The sequence below is a fragment of the Phoxinus phoxinus genome, assembly GCF_949152265.1.
Source record: "Phoxinus phoxinus genome assembly, chromosome: 6".
Classification (NCBI taxonomy): domain Eukaryota; kingdom Metazoa; phylum Chordata; class Actinopteri; order Cypriniformes; family Leuciscidae; genus Phoxinus; species Phoxinus phoxinus.
In genome coordinates, this window is record NC_136881.1 from 28178723 (window position 1) to 28195713 (window position 16991).

Here is a 16991-nt window from a genome sequence, read left to right on the forward strand (position 1 = left end):
AAAAGGGTACTTCAATGAAAACAAACTCAGGTAATCCACAAAAGGTGTAACAGTGTGCAGCAAAACACTAGCGTACATGAACATCGACTGACAGGAACAGAGTGAACAGAGAGGAACTAAATACACATTACCACATTACCACCTCGGGTGTGCATTATTTTTCTAATAATTCAACGGCCCGTCACCAATTATTCCTTACATAATAGATACATTTTAAGGCAATTTCTAAACTAATTTTGTTCTGTATCGGGTCAGCATTTTAAAGCAAGATCATTTGAGAACTTCTGCTCTGAATAACCTAAAAATCAAATAACTGTCCTATAAAATGGTGTTGAGCTGATCTGTGATTTGCACTACAAGGCATGTAATTTAGTTTTATAGCCCTGTCAGTGCACATTACTGTGTCTCACCGCCACAACAATGCCTAAACTGTGCAAATTGTTGTTTGCCTGAGACATCACCTTTTCAAACAAACAGAATCTCACCAAATGAAAAATTGATTCCAAAGCAGATTGCTTTTAATGGACAGATAATGGGGTTCCACTCAAGCTGTCTGCTTGATGCTTTGAGGCTTCAAATACTTGAAATGGCTTATAATTTTAAATGAATTACCATTTAAATGGCACGGCTTGTTTATGTGTCTATTTCCATTTTATCCCAAGCCCCCCATCTCCCACCCCCCACCCCACCCCGTCTGTGACTTTGCTAGTGTTCCATTTTGCCTGTCTGCTAATTATGGTGGTAGAAAAAGCTTTCAATATTGAATTTAGCACATAAGTGTCCATCAAACAAAAAATGTGATGAACTGAAGTGCAATGAAGGATACCTGAAGTGTGTAAGTGCCTGAAAGTGACATAACACATAAGTATACCTATTTTTCTTTATTTATTTTAAGTGAAAGGGTTTTTTGGTTGCATTTTATGACCAGATGGTAAATGGCATATTGTAAGAATTGAATATGAAAGAAAGTGAGCATAAGGTCATGGGTTATATAGTTTAAGGGTCCTCAATCGATAGGTTGAGATTAGGTCTGTACTGTACCAGTATACTGATATGACGATATTTCACGGTATGAACAGACACTTACAACTGCCATATTGTGAACATTTGCTTATCTATGGTATTTGGGGAGGGAGTGGGGATTTGACAGAGAATATCACCTGCGCATCAGCAACTTCTATGCACTGGACTGCTTAGGCTACGTCTACATTAATCTGAAAACATTTGAGAAAACTGCATTTTCGTTTAAAAACGCTCTCCGTCCACAGTAGTGTTTTCAGGCATTTTCCGACGTTTCAGTGTGGATGAGAAACTTTTGGAAAATGCCTGAAAACGCTAAATTCACCTTACTGCGCATCGGTAAAAGCTCACTGAGATGATACAGACGGAAAAATAAATAATAAAAAGTTATCGCTCAATTCTTCTGACAGGATAACTTTATTTAGCAAAATATCTCACCATTCACATGATGCGTCCAGGTCGCACTCATGCAGGCTACGTTTACATTAATCCGGAGACATTTGAAAATGGCGTTTTCGTTTATAAACGCTCTCCGTCCACACTAGCGTTTTCAGGCGTTTTCGGACGTTTCAGTGTGGATGAGAAACTTTTGAAAAACGCCTGAAAACGCTAAATTCACCTTACTGCGCATGCGTAAAACCCCACAAAAGATCACTGATATGATTCAAATAAATAATGAAGTTATCGCACAATTCTTCTGACAGGATCATTTTATTTAGTAAAATATCTCACCATCCACTGATGCGGTCCAGGTCTTATGCAGTCACTGTATGTGTGGTCTAATACGCAACTGCACTGATGTTTTGATTCAGCAAATAAATTCAGTCATCTTTGCAGGACTGTGATATGAAGAGTGTGCAATGTAGAATATTTTTAGCAACAGTCTGAAAGTGAATAGCACAAAACAGGCACAATACTGGTTTAAACATGAATATCTATTGGTACAATATGCGTCACATGACTAAATTTACATCATCGTTTTTAAATACCACCGGTTTGACAGTCCACACTACAACGTGAAAACGGCGTTTTCAAATGTATCCACTTTGGAGTGCGTTTTCAAAAAAGCTTCATTTTCATTAATAAAAACGCCATCTCAGTGTGGGCAGAAGGCCAAAACGGAGAGAAAAATATACGTTTTCGTTAGTGTGTACATGGCCTCAGTCATCACCATATATTTGCTCTAAAACACGACTGCTCTCATGTATTGCCGCAGGACAGTAAATCTGAGTACATTTTCTGTCATTTACAGGACTGTGATATGAAGAGTGTGCAAACTGACATATTTTAGCAACAGTGTGAAAGTGATTAGCACATAACAGGTACAAAACCATTATAAACATGAAAATCTATTGGTACAATATGTGTCACATGACTAAACTTACATCATTGTTTTTAAATACCTCCGTTTTGACAGTCCACACTGCAATGCGAAAACAGTTTTCAAATGTATCCACTTTGGAGAGCGTTTTCATTAATAAAAACACCATCTCAGTCTCAGAAAAAAGATGCATTTTCAAACGGACAAGGCCTTAGACTCTCAACTTGCTGTACACCCACACACGTACAGCAGAGAAAATATCAGTGACAGAGACTGTTATCTCTAATCTCTATCCTCTGTCGAAAAAGAGGTTCAAATTTGCAGAATGGCAATACTTTGGATATAGAAAAAGTAAACGCCTGGTTGTCCTCGAGGATAGATATCCATTTTGCAAAAAAATGTGGACTCAACGTGGCTGCAAAAGGAGGAAACACATCAAACAAAATCACCTATATTTGAGAACACCATCCCTCTATGCAGATAAATGTGTGTCCCGTGTATAACGTAAGGCCGTGTGATTTCCGATATGTAGAGGGAATCAAGGAATCCAGTCATGAAAATGGATTTTACAGTAGATATGGATGAATGAATAAATCGAAAGTAGAGCTGTTCAATAAATCAAATCGTGACAAGGTCTGTGAATATAAAAAAACGTATCCTGAAACATACCGTTAAAATCTCATACACTAAAAAATGCTGGGTTGTTTCAACCCAATTTTGGGTAAAATATGGACAAACCCAAATGTTGGGTTAAAAATGTAATTGAAAAATGTAACCCAATGGCTGGGTTTGTCCATATTTTACCCAAAATTGGGTTGAAACAACCCAGCATTTTTTAGAGTGTACGTTAAAACTCTAGTTAAGATATACAAATTATAGATCACTGGATTGCAGGGGAAAATGCTAAGTGAATATTAAAATGCAAGTCACCATCTAATCATGCATAAGGATAGCAATGTAAATTGGCATGTCAACTTATAAAATAAAATGCTTCTCATATCTCTTGCTTGTCACGTTCACGTTCTGTTTCTGTTCTGTCGGTTCGCCTGCCTGTTTGAGTTCTCATTAGTCTCCTTAGTAACTGATTGATTAGTTATTCTGTTCAGCTGTGTCCTGATTAGTTTCCTTTGTGTTCCTCTTGTATTTATGCCCTGACTTTCAGTCGGTTTCTTTGGCCATTCCTGTCAATGAAAAGTGAGTGGTAGTGTATGCTGTTCCCTGAGTTTTCCTGTTGGATTTATTTATTTAAGATTGTTTACTCCTAGAATCTCTATCATCATGCGCATAATTCATTGCAGCCATTCTGTGACATTGCAGTTGATATCAAAAGGTTGTGCGTCCAATACAACTCTTCCGTAAATGCATCTGTCACAGGTGACACTATGTGCTTATTAATCTTAATTTGCATAAGTGTACAATATAAGACTTGAATAAAAGCACTGCTGTGGCTGCTCATTGATTGAATGTTTCCCTAGTTTTAATAACTGTCCCCCTAAGTGTTCATCAAACAGCACTCACTGCCATCTAACAAATGCCATTATTGAGCTCTGCTGACATTAAGAGGCCTTTATATGGCAGGAGAAAACCAATGTTTTAACATGATGTGCAAATCAAATGGGTGAGATTCACAAGGTCATTATCCTCCAGCGGCCGATCATATTGGGCTTTAAACGTCTTTCACTCCTCCAATCACAATGTCTGACTGACGTCTCTGCTTTCGGCTCATCACAATTTAATATCAATATTCTAGTGGCAGCTGTTCTTTTCCACTTTGAAACCTATCTATATCATGCCATATTTTTTTTTTTTTCTGAAATGTTGGTCACTATTGCGAACATAGAAGGATGGGCAGTAAAAAAATAAATCCTCTGCAGAATGACCTGTCCATCATTTGTATCTCATTCTCCTCCAGTTCCCATGGTGCTCTATCACCCCCCGTCACTTGCTCTCATCATTAAATTTGAATGTTGACAGCTCATTTTTTTGTTGTAGCTCTTCCTTGTATGCCACAGATGATCCGTGTTGAAAGGTTGTTCAGAGGTGAAGAATGTTTAGTCCGCGGTTAGCCTGTTACATCTGAAGCAATTATTTTTCTCTTTTTTTTGTGGCAAAAACATTCAGTATCAAGCTAGTTTAAAACCTAACAGTTATTTCTGTTAATTTTTTAGATGGAATTTGAGCTTGTGCTGTCTTCAAAGTAAATGCCACTTGAGCCTCCTAAAGGGACATATATGAGATGAGAGGAAAAATTATTTGGCAATGCTTTTTGTGTTCTCTCGCAAATGTTTTGCGATCCCACGAGGGTATAAATGATATCTGTTTTGGGTGAATTAAATGCAATGGCAGTACATTGTATTAGGAATGAAGTGCATATTCTTAATAATGCAACAAAAAAAAGTATCTTGCTGAACATTTAACAAGTATTTTGATCAGTTTTGGTGGAAAACAAACTAAATATTTAATCCATTATACAGTTCTTCACACTTCAGTCCAGTAAGCAGCATACTCGTAATCAAGCTCTTTGTATTTTTGTCCTTTGAGTTCAGAGCTCAGTTTCGCATCCCGTCTTAAAGGCTACAACTTTTCACAGCTCTGAAGCATTGGAACGCAAGAGCATTGAATGAGTGAATGCCCCCTGCTAGCTCCACTAACATTATTTCTATCAGCAAGCAGGGGGTCTCCCATCCAAGAACAGGCCAGGCCCAGACCTGTTCTGCTTGGATAGTTGTCAGTTTGTGCAATGTTGCATTAGGTTTGAGTCTATTTCAGGTTCAATTATTTTATGTATACACTGTATATTAAGTATTGTAAAATGTCATGTGGTGTGACTCCCCAAAACTAAATTATATTTATGAATATGGTCTATAAAATGTTTGAATAAATTAATAAAAGTATGTCATAGTAAAACACTTTAAATCTTACAAATGTTTTTTATGGTTAGCCCACATGACTTTGATTGTCATTTATTTGATTGATTGATTGATTGATTGATTGATTGATTGATTGATTGATTGATTGATTGATTGATTGATTGATTGATTGATTGATTGATTGATTGATTGTTAATTATATTTTTTTTATGGTTACACCGCATGATTTTAGAGCCATTAAATGTAAACTTATCTTGAAACTAGTAAAACAGTTTTTCGAATACATATGAAGTCTAGATAAAGAAAAGAGGTTTATTTGTTAGGTTTTAGAAAAAATTGAGGGTTGTCTCATAAAAAACAGACAAATGTTGCAGAATATTTTTTACAAATGTTCCATCTAGATCTACGCAAGTTTACATAAATGAAAAAATAGCTACTGCTTGTCCTTAATGTAAAAAAGAAGACGAAGAATGCATGTAATTGTCTGCTTTTCTTTCAAACATCCACCGCACACAATATTAATGGGCAGAGTGACATTAATTCTAGTTTACGTGTCTTGCTCTCTGTCTTTCCGCCGCAGAGAATGGAGCGTGTTGTTTGGCTAGTAATCAGCGTCTGTGGTGCTTCATTGTTGCTTGACGTGCTTTCCGCGCCACACCGAGATGAATGACCTTGTCTCTTTTAATAGAGCCGCATTGAGCAACCGGTGTATCTTTCAAACAAAACCTGCCTTGCATGGAGGCAACCTCTCCAATAATGAGGGACCATAGCAGGCGTACGCATCCCGCCGTGTCCAGAGCGAGGGCGCATTTCCCCCTCAGTGAAAAACAAACTGACGCTGTGATGTGGGCTCTATGAGAGGACTAGAGGGAGGCTAATGGAGGGGCTTCACCTCTCCGCTGTCTAGCCTCACCAACAATAGCCTGGCCAATTACCCACCTGCCCTTTGATTGGCCGGCTGTGGCAGTGAGTGCATGGAAGAGGTGCTGGTCACTACAATGAAGTATTCACACCTCAATTTACCTTGACAGTTATTCCTGTTGCTCTCATCCACAGGCAAACAAAGTTGCTGGATCAATAGGACCGAGGCCTGGTCTTTGTTCTTTGGCTATAGTAAATGTTGTCTGGAACACATGCCGACTGAATTATCATACACCCTACGCAGCAAACTTTGCTAGAGGAATATCAATTGCTGTCCTCACACGTCAGTACATGCCTCAACTTTAACTACCATCACCCACACAATTCCTCCATTTCCTCCGAGCATCTTTGGTCAATTCGCTTGTTGTCTAAGTTTTCTGACCTTTAGATGGGTCAATATGTATTATATATCTCAGCATTAAAGTTTGAGAAGTGTTTGACTTTGAAATGTGTTGAGAATGATACGGGAAGACATCCTGCTACTTATTCTGAAACAGTATTATGTACCTAAACAGAATTTGCTGCCTACTCTACCAGAGTACTCTAATCCCGTGTTAAACCCTCTAGACAGCGGCTGTTGTGAATGTCTCTCTTTAGCCTTAAAACCCAACATAAGCTTTTCACCTCTGAGGTCTTCTGTTTCCCGGAGACTCTGACTCATGTTCAGCAGAACAATAATAAAACTTCCTTTTATTTCCCTCCTCCTCCATTTGAGATGTTTAATGTTGCATGAAAGACCTTTCCTTTAGCGACAGAAAATATTCTTGCTACTGAGTAGAGGTTTGGTTGTAATTATACCCTCGAAGACCTCGTCCTTTCATCCTTTGTAATTGATTGCGTTGAAAGTTCAATAGAAAATTAAATATATATATATATTTATTGTTAATAAAGCAGTATTTCGGATATTTTGTTGTAATCTGTTACCAGTGTTAAATGGATAGTTCATATAAAAAATATATTTTTTTATAATTTACTCACTCTTGTGTCAGACAAAGCATCATCTTTTTTTTCTTTTTTTTTTCAAAAAAGAAAGTACAGTCATACAGATTTGGATCACCTTGACCATGAATTTTGATTGAATACTTCGACAATAATGATTACTTGATGAAAATGCTCATCATAATGATAACTGAACAGGTCTATTGAAAACACACTGCTGATGAAACTATAGTGAGCAAAAGTACACTGAAAGATACTAAAATCAACTAACAATTTTATTTACTGAAGAAAAATCTCGAAATAATATGTTTCAAATAATCCAATCATACTGTGTGAACTGAAACTGAAGTGAATGAAGACAGGAGCTCAGGTTTCACAACAAGGACATTTTCATGTGTTTTTGCTAAATGTTGTTACATTTAATTTAAAATGTATATTGGTATTAGATTTGCACTCGTGAAACGTAAATTCTCGTCTAATGAAATTGGATGCCATTTTAGTCCATGTAAAATTGACAAATGGTGTGATATAACATGAAGATATATTGAATACATTTTAAGGGTTCTTTTTTGTGTGAAAAGTTTTCTAAAAGTGAAAAGTGAAAACCATTTTGATGGTTTTATCGAGGAGCTCAAAAACAATTCTGTAACAAACTATGTTGTGAATCTTATTCACTTCGTGTTTAATAGCAATTACGACTCACGTTTTAATTAGCGGCAATTTGAGGAGGTTTGTGCCAAGTGTAGTAGAGGGGAACATTTCAAAGTTGTCTTGACGTTGGTTTGTGTTGTTTATCTATTAGTGCTGTGAATTATGAAAGGATCACTTTTTTATGTTGTTGTTGCTTTGATGACCACACTCTGAATGAAACATGCGTCTCCCGACATTTGAGACATGCTTATTGCTACAACAAAATCATTTGCTACATTGTCAGGCATTGTTAGACATTTCCCTTGTTCTTCGTTCAGGATCCCTTTGGGTTTCCTGCACAGGCCTCATTTTCTGCTTCTCTTTACAGCGGCAATGTAATAAATTGGGATTGAGTCTGAACATTGATCTCACTGCAGAGACGGATTTATGAACGGTTCAAGGGAGTGCGTATCTCCTCCCTGAGGTAAACGGCGGTTGAGTAAACTGAAGCCAACAAGCAGGGCAATAAGAGGGGTGGGTGGCTTTCTTTTATTCACACACTGGCCAACGGCAGGCTTCAAAAACACACCATATATTATGAATAAAGGCAATGGCAACGAAGCGCTCAAGGTGTCTGTGCTTAGCGGATGTTTTATTCTCTGCACATGTTCTCTGGGGGCCACAGACAAATCCTGACTACAACGTCAGCAGCATTATAGGAGCCCAACGACACGCGTGCAGAGACAAAGCAGCTAATTCATTCACTGTAATGAGTCCATTACGGCAAGCCTGCACTAGCTAAATCACAGCTAGCGAGGAAAAAATACTTGTTGAGTGATGCAATGTGGCAAGATAGATAGCCCAGTAATGTATCAATTAGAAAACAGGGTACTTGCGGCTTTATTGACTTTTTAGGTTAAAAATTAGGTTTTGTAGGCCTTGGATAAGTCAAGTAAATTAATTAAATCTTAAGTCAAGGAAATGACATTAACATTACTGTTCAAAAGTTTAGGGTCAGTAAGATTTTTGAAATGTGCCTCTTATGCTCATCAAGGCTTTATTTATTTTATTAGAAATTAGAAAAACAGTAATATTGTGAAATATTTTTACAATTTAAAGTAATGTTTTTTCTATTTTAATAATACAATATTATTCCTGTAATGTCAAAGCTGAATTTTCAGCATCGTTACTCCAGTCTTCATTATCACACGATCCTTCAGAAATCATCCTATGCTGATTTGGTTCTCAAATCCCTGAGATGCCATGATATTATTTGAATATTAATGAATATAATATTCAGAAGAATAGCATTTTTTTTATTACCAACCTCAAACCTTTAAACGGTAATGTATAATATACTGTGTACAGTTTTTTTTCATCACTAAGCTATTTCAAATACTGCTTTTGTGTAAAGTCGTAGCGATGTCTGATTTGCGAGGGAATCAGTCTTTTGAGTCATTTGTTTTTGATGAATTGGTTGAACAATTTTGCAAATCAGTCTAAATGTTTAATTAGCAGATCGATTTGAATTGGAATGATTTTTAAAAGTCCAGACAGTTATCACAAATGACTGTAAAGATCACAGAAAGAATGGAAAACGTGAACTTAGCAAGCATGATTTTCAACCTAATGCTTTCTAAAGCAAAAGAAACCTGCTTCAGTAGAGAAAAAGCATGTGGTTAATACCATTAAAATTGATATTAGTTTCTCAGCAGCATTTCTACAACATCTGTAATTGAACATAACACACAAACATCCACAGACACACACAATGTATTTTGCATCCAACTGTTTTTGTCGTACAGGCTGACATGTTTATGCTCCTAATTAACTGAGGAGCTTGAACTCTTCTGGCATCTTTGAAAAGCAACATTTTCACATTGTTCTTTGTTCTTATGTGTGGGGTGTCAATTGTGTGTCTTAACCCTATTATATATTTTCTATTTATATACAACTTTATATATTATGTCACACCCCGCCAAAACCTTAGAAACTCACTTTAAAGCTCAGATTCCTTTGACAGTTTGCCAAAAAAGGATACCAAAGGACACCATATGGTCAGAACTGCAATTATTTTCTTTTGTGCCTCTGCAGCTAATAATAGGGGATATTCTTTTATCTGCCTAATACCAACCACACCAATAAAACAATACAGTTCTAAGCTACAGTTCAGTAATGCAGCGACAATTAAAGCAAGTGACTCATTGGTGTGAATCTCTCGCTCATTAAGTTTGAATTGCAGAGACACTGGTAATTTTAGCTCCTCCGTAGCTCTCATATCAAGAAAACAAGCTCTAATGAAGTACTGTTCAGAGAGTATCACATCTCACCAGTGTCGATTTGAATGTGATATGAAGCGAACGGTATGGGAAGACGTGTGCCTGTCTAAAAAACTATCAAAACCTTGAATGGGGCAAATGGTTCTCTACCATCTGTCTTAATGACAGACCACCAGGGAAAGAGAAAAATGAATTTTTCCACCCAGGTTGGGAAGGTAGTGGCCCAGAGAGGTCTGTCTGCAAACCATCAAAGCAGAGAATGTGCCTGCCCTTCATCATGGCTTGTCAGCCATATGCCAGCGGGATACGAAACTTTGCCTTTTCCTCATAACTGTTTATTTGTCACTTCCTTCCTCACCGCTCGGCCTGCCACGCATCAGCACCAATGATTTATGACCTCGTTTAATCAAGCGCTCGTAGGACATGGAAAAAGAGAGGGAGAGAACCCACCCGACACTTTCGCTTCTGTGAGCCACTTACACTTACAGCGGCAGCCTGGAAAAATTTTGCGAGTCTCCTCCCCACCTCAGCTCAGTGGGATCAGAGTGCAGTGGCAACTCATATTGAGGCTGTCACTTTTATTGGGGCCATTTGTTTGAAGGCCAGACACCCTGGGAGTTGAGAAGAACAGAGAGAGGGAGAGGGAGAGAAACAGAAAGAAAGAGCTGAATGCAACTTTTGCGCTGGCAGGTGACTTTGCCAGAGTTTAGTAGACAGTGAGGATGCGTCTGCTGGTTCCCTAAAGTGAGTTTGGCCTCTGGCCTGAAAGAACAGAACAAGAGGAACAACCACACAAGAGGAACAACCACACATACATTGCTGTTTGATGTCCACCAGATGAACGCCCCACATACTGTCTCCCCATCGGCTAATATACTCTTTTATTTTTCATCACAGATGTCCTGCTCTGTTTGGGTTGTTTATAATTGCACTGGGGGCCTGCAGTGAGCTCTCAATACACAAACCAGAAACCCTCTGAGGGTCTGTAGTGCTACTATCATTAAGTTGCCAATCTTTTTGGTGCTATATTAAAAATAAATATGTCGGTGCTGCATTTCTGACACAATAAACCTTCTCTGGAGCTTACTAGAAGTGTGTAGACATCATATTTGTGAATATGGTGATGTGTCGCACTGGGCTTTTTGGGAAATAAATGCTCAGTGTAAAATCAAAAAGGAAAAACAAAAGATTACTGTGCTACATATTTTCAAAAGGAAATTTATAATATCATATTTTCAGGATTCAGGTCAAATTAATGATTGTTTTAAGACAGGTTTCCTACACTGTGTCAGAAAAAAAAAGATAGCTTCACCCCAAACTCACACCATTGGTTTAGCCAGTATTGCTGCAATGATTTCAAAGCACTGTAGAGTTATTTTCAGTAAAAATGGCTAACTTGTTGTTTCTGCATGTCAAGCTTACAGCATGTGTAAGTTCTCATGCATCTGGGAAAGACTGAATCAATCATGTTTGGTACAAAAAGGAAGTTGGCAAAATTAAATACTTTAAAGGTGATGTGTAATGGATTTGAAATTGTATCCAAATCAAGTGTTTGGTTTATAGTTGAATCCATTGCTGCCAAGGTTTTAGCCAAATGTACCTGTAAATTGAAGTTTTTATATCGCAAGACAAAGCTTTTTGATTTCTCTGTAAAAAATTATTGGTATTAACTCTGATTCAATGCCATGTAGATTTTGCTTGCTCTGCATGGTTTTATGGGTTGACTGTGAAACTTAAAAACAAATTTGTAAAGCAGGAAGAACAATTATAGAATATTAATGAAACTATTCCTTCTTGAAGTTAAATATAACACACAAACTTTAAAGTCAAAGCATGACTCTTTCATGTACATAACTTTAATGTTGCCTGCTTCATAGCTTTCAAATAAGAAATTTACCGGTCCATCCAGTTTAAACCTTCCATCAAAACATGGCTGCTGCATCTAATGGATTTATGTTATTAGTGGTAATCCAAAGCCAATGTATTTGGTACCTCCAAAGCATCTAATCACACAAAGTCACATGGACACACACACTCATGCACAGACACGGCAGCTGGGAAGCGGTGATTGAGTTTGTGGAGGTATTAATGCTTTGTATTTGAATAATGTGCAAACGGTCGACAAGCTGCAGCAAACTCCTGCTGCTTCTGAAAATGAACAAACAGTAATGTGTGGAAAGATAAGATTTTTTTTTTTTTTTTTTTTTTTGGTTTTGAAATGACTGCCTTTGCTGTTTCTTTGTGCTTTCACTGAAAGGGGTCAAATGCATTACCCACTACCCGGCACTGGCAGTAACAAAATCGTATTTTTCCATCTGTTCCATTTTTCGTTTGTGTTTACCTCACGTTAGCATAATTAAAGATGTTTGTAGAATGTGCACATTCATATTAACTGAAAAATATTACCACTGTTGGATGTAAAATATATCTAAATTTAATGTGCAAATGCAACCGTTCTTGATTCTAAATTTCACTGTTCAATTTGCTTAAATGTGTATAATAAAAGTTTACTTACCAGTAATCTATTTGTGTTATTACAGGGCAGTTGATTTATAGTTCCCAGCATGCTTTGCATCTGACCAGATCAGAAGAATAAATTAAATGTTTTATGTTTTTGAGAAAGAAAAAAATGGAGAGGCCTTTTAATGTTCTGTTATATGATGTATGTTGTTTTACTGCGCAATAACTGCACAAAGTCATCCTATATTACATGTAAGAAAAGCTAGATTTTACTTGCTAATGTCTGAGGTTGAAGTACTCATACATCTTATTTTATTGGTACTTACTCAATTCACTGGGTGTTTCACTAGGTTTTTGAATGTATGTTAAATGGAGTGTTTGAGTTGAGCCTACATGGTAATTTTGTGTTAAGAAAACTAATTTCCAACATGTGGAACCACTGTGGGCTAGGCCAAAGAATTAGCATTGGGTCTGTTTGTCCTGATTAATATTCTAGAAACAGAGGACATTCAACAATTCATTTAAGTTTTAACAACTGTGGAATCTTATGGGGTGTTAAACATTAATGCCATTGAATGGGGCCGCGAGAATGGAGAAACAATTCCGAGATTAAATTACCGCACCACTGCACCGCAACACACAATCAATCTCCCTCCTTTTCCCTTTAACAGAACACAAACCTAAACTTAGCAATTTCCTCTTTTCCCCGGTGCATTCTTTCTAGCAATTCCTCTCTTTTTTCCTGTCACTTTTTCAGATCACCTAAAGGCATATCTAGAGGAGTACATGTCCAGATTTCCTAAGGTTCGTATCGTGCGTACCAAGAAGCGAGAGGGTCTGATCCGCACGCGACTGCTGGGAGCGTCGGTGGCTAGAGGAGAGGTACTTGCTTTCCTGGATTCTCACTGTGAAGCCAACATCAACTGGCTGCCGCCCCTGCTCGGTAAGTCCAGATAAAAAACTGCCTACCCTGGCATCAGCACGTACCCACAGATTTCTCAATTTTTTATGCCTGTCACTGTGAGAAAACAGAGCCCACTGAAAATCCCATGATATGTTCTGTGTGCTTATCTTCCTCTTTTGAATCTAGCAATTTCAAAATTCAATTGCTTTCCCCCATCCAAAGTCCTTCCCCCCCTGCAGTTGGTTGATTAAAAAAACAAAACGAATCCTCCATCTCCTTGTTTCTTGTCTGTGGCTTGGTCCTTTTATCGGAGAAAAACCTTTCTTATTTTCAGACTCATTGAGGATAGAATCTATAGTGTACCCCACTGCGTCGCATAAGCATTGCAAATCCAGATGGCTTTTGATGTGCATGACCCTGTTATAAGATGTTTTAAAATGCCCACTTCAGCAAATCTTTTTGCACTTATCGACGCTTATTGATCTGATACCAGCTCGGTTTTTAGTTCTGTTTGTTTCTTCGCTTGGTTGAACATCAGGCGGTCGTCCCAGAGACGTGGGAACAGCACGGCGAGTTCTAATTGGTTACAGTGTGCTGTGTATGGCCTTTGAGAGGCATGCTGGGACGCGGCCCGGCATGTATGATTAGAGTGGAGCTGCCACACAAGCGCACGGCAGGTACTGTGTCACAGGCTGTTTGAAGCAGAGCTCTGATCTGTAATGTGAAGGACTGGACTGTATTTCTATTTCTCTCTCCACCAGTCTTCTCATCAGACCATCGCTCATTAGACAAGCTGGAGACAGACTCTTTATAAACGATGGTTGGCTAGATACGCCAAGGTTTAATGCCTTTTAACTGAAAAGAAACAAACTTTTATGCAAGCACAGATGGTGCATGATGTGTTTTGTCAAGAACTCTTCGGCTATTATATGGAGTGTGATAAAAAGTAAAAATCTCATTAATGTCCTCCTATAGAGGCTGATTTCTTTACACCCTTTAAGATATCTCAGGTTGTTAACAATGTGTGACTTTTGTAGCATTTAAAAAGTTTAATAGCAGAATTTCTGGTGGGAAAACTGCATTGCCCACAATCCTACGAAAAAATAGATAAGTCCTCCTTGATTCCTCCAATAACAGAAGTCACCTTTACATTGAGAAAGAGAAACACATAAAAAAGCACAGCAGCAAAACCTCTCCCATGAATCATTGTGAATGATGTATTGATTGATTGATTGACTGACTGACTAACTGACTGATTGATTGATTGATTGATTGATTGATTGATTGATTGATTGATTGATTGATTGATTGATTGATTGATTGATTGATTGATTGATTGATTGATTGATTGATTGATGCCATTTGTTGTGCTTCATGGGGGGGGTTTGTGTTAAATTATGTTAAATGCACAGTCTTGAACCTTGGGATTATTTAAAAAATATATATATTTTTTTTTATTGTTTATATTTAGAAGTTATGTGGAAAATAGGTAAAATACTTCCAGAGCAAAGGCTGCTGGGAAAAAGGGCCCTTACTTACTGTTCCACTCTATATTGACACCCATTTGCCTATAATTTGCTGAATGAACAACATTGCTGTCAACTCTGTGATTCTTTTTAAGAGTTTGATAAAAACTTTATGACATGCTTTTTCAATTCTCCACTATTTTATTTATTTATTTATTTTTTTTGCTGTTGTTGTTGTCTAGATATCTCTGTGGTATTCCAAAGCATGTAATAGGAACAGAATGTTGATTTAGCCCTTTTTTGGATGCTCTAGTACTGTACGTTCTTAATTATTAGCCTTAATCTGTGTAGCTGTCATGAATGGTGGTTATTTTGAGGAAGTGCAAATCCACAGACTCTCCTAGTTTTTAATGCAAAAACCTACTCAAAGGATGCGTCCTATATTGCATACTCTCTCAATGTAGCGTAAGTCCACTGAGGGCGAGTGGAAGAACCCAATCACAGTTTATTAAACAAAATACAGATAAACAAAACAAGACTATGACTAGAACTTGGCTTGTCTAAGAACACAAGAACAAAAAAATGTAACATAAGCTTGAACATAAACCTGAACTGACAAAACTCACCAAAAATAGAATAAATGTAATGTCCGGATGTACTACATTTGACATGTTGTCATTATCATGTGACCTACCAAGTTACGTCACTTCACTGCCATTCAACAAATCCTCTCCTGTGGCCTCATGGGATAGTAAAATGTCCACTGTATGCCCGCTTTAGAATCTCACCAGAGGTATGGTTCTCCTGGTACTTTTATGAGAAGCCTACTGTGAATTTGGACATATTTTTTTGGTCACATGCTGTTTTTCGTTTGTGAAATAAGTATGCTATTTCGGATGTAGCCAAAGTTAAACTCAAGCAAAACAAACACAGAACAAACATGACATGTGCAATCTCCTTATTACTTTAATTAGCGTTTTATGTCAGATGGCATGCCAACTGCACTTGTGTCACCAACTGTTACCTAGAAAGTTGGCAGAAATCTGTAATGAAGGTGCACCAGACAGCGCAAAATGAAATTTAGCTTTAGTTGCAGTATTGAGTCAAAATAAATTAGGGGAGTTGCTCATGTGAAAATGAATGACCACAGACATCTGGACGAAATAAAACGTTCTCAAAGGACCACTGAAAAACATTAATTTTTACCAAGGATGTGTAAAAAAAAAAAAAACACAAACATGTCTAATCCATATTGGCTTAAAATCACAAAATATGTCTGATAAAAACAAATTCTAAAGAAAGACTTCCCCTTCCAGCATCTCCACAACAATGTAATTGAGGAAGACAAGTGAAGAAGAATTTAGAAGAAGACTAAGCTGAGATTTTTGCTTTGCATCTGATTGATTTTTGTAAAAGCAGCGAAACATCACCAAACCAGACTGACCAGGGTACACATTATAACAACATTAGCAGAGTTATAAAACCAACTTGATGAGAAATGACGAAGGAGACAAAGATCAGAGCAATATTGTCACACAAAGGAACATATATAGTACTGGGCAGCCATCAGATGGGGTCCTTGGTTTTCATATTTAGACATCTGCAAAAGGATAAAGAACCAAATAAAGGATTCTGCTCCAGTAAGCGCTACAGCAGAGCGGGTTCTTACTGTAGGAAAGTGGATACTCAGTGCCAGAGAGAAAACAAAGGCGTGATAAGTGAGTTTTGGCATGAGAACGCAGGTGTTTTTTTTGTGTGCTAGCTTTTTAGGAAAGCCTCTTCTTGAACTGACATACACACACGTAAACAAATGCAAAGCCAACAGCTCTCGACAGAAGACGTCCTCTAGCCTAACTAATGACATAAAGCCGACAGTAAATTCTTCATGTAACCAAAACAGCTATTTGTAGGATTGAGCTGCAATACATATGCATTCTTGTAATTTGTGCTCCATTGTGGTTAAGCTGCTAGTATACGACCAAAATAGCTTGTATTCACTGTCCAACAAAAATAAAGTACAGAAGAAAAAAAAAAGTCTGCTGAAGGAGTAAGGCAACCGATTTTAACCCTGCAGCTCTTTAAGTTTACTGGTTGTCCACTTACTGTGTAGTTCAGCCTGGCCAGTGTATGGACAGGAGACCTCTTGATAACTTGCCAAATGACCACACACCAGTTATAAAT

The 16991-nt window shown here is 37.6% G+C and overlaps 1 protein-coding gene across 3 annotated transcripts in view; it reads left to right on the plus strand.

Moving 5' to 3' along the window:
- The window catches only part of galntl6 (polypeptide N-acetylgalactosaminyltransferase like 6), a 191953-nt gene that overhangs the window by 138925 nt on the left and 36037 nt on the right, over positions 1-16991 (plus strand). For 2 of the 3 annotated variants that reach the window (XM_079615792.1, XM_079615793.1), the window contains one exon: positions 13198-13383. The exons of the other annotated variant lie outside the window; for it this stretch is intronic. In XM_079615792.1, the coding sequence (XP_079471918.1) occupies positions 13198-13383 (186 nt within the window). The remainder of the gene's footprint in view (positions 1-13197; positions 13384-16991) is intronic. 3 annotated transcript variants of the gene reach the window in all.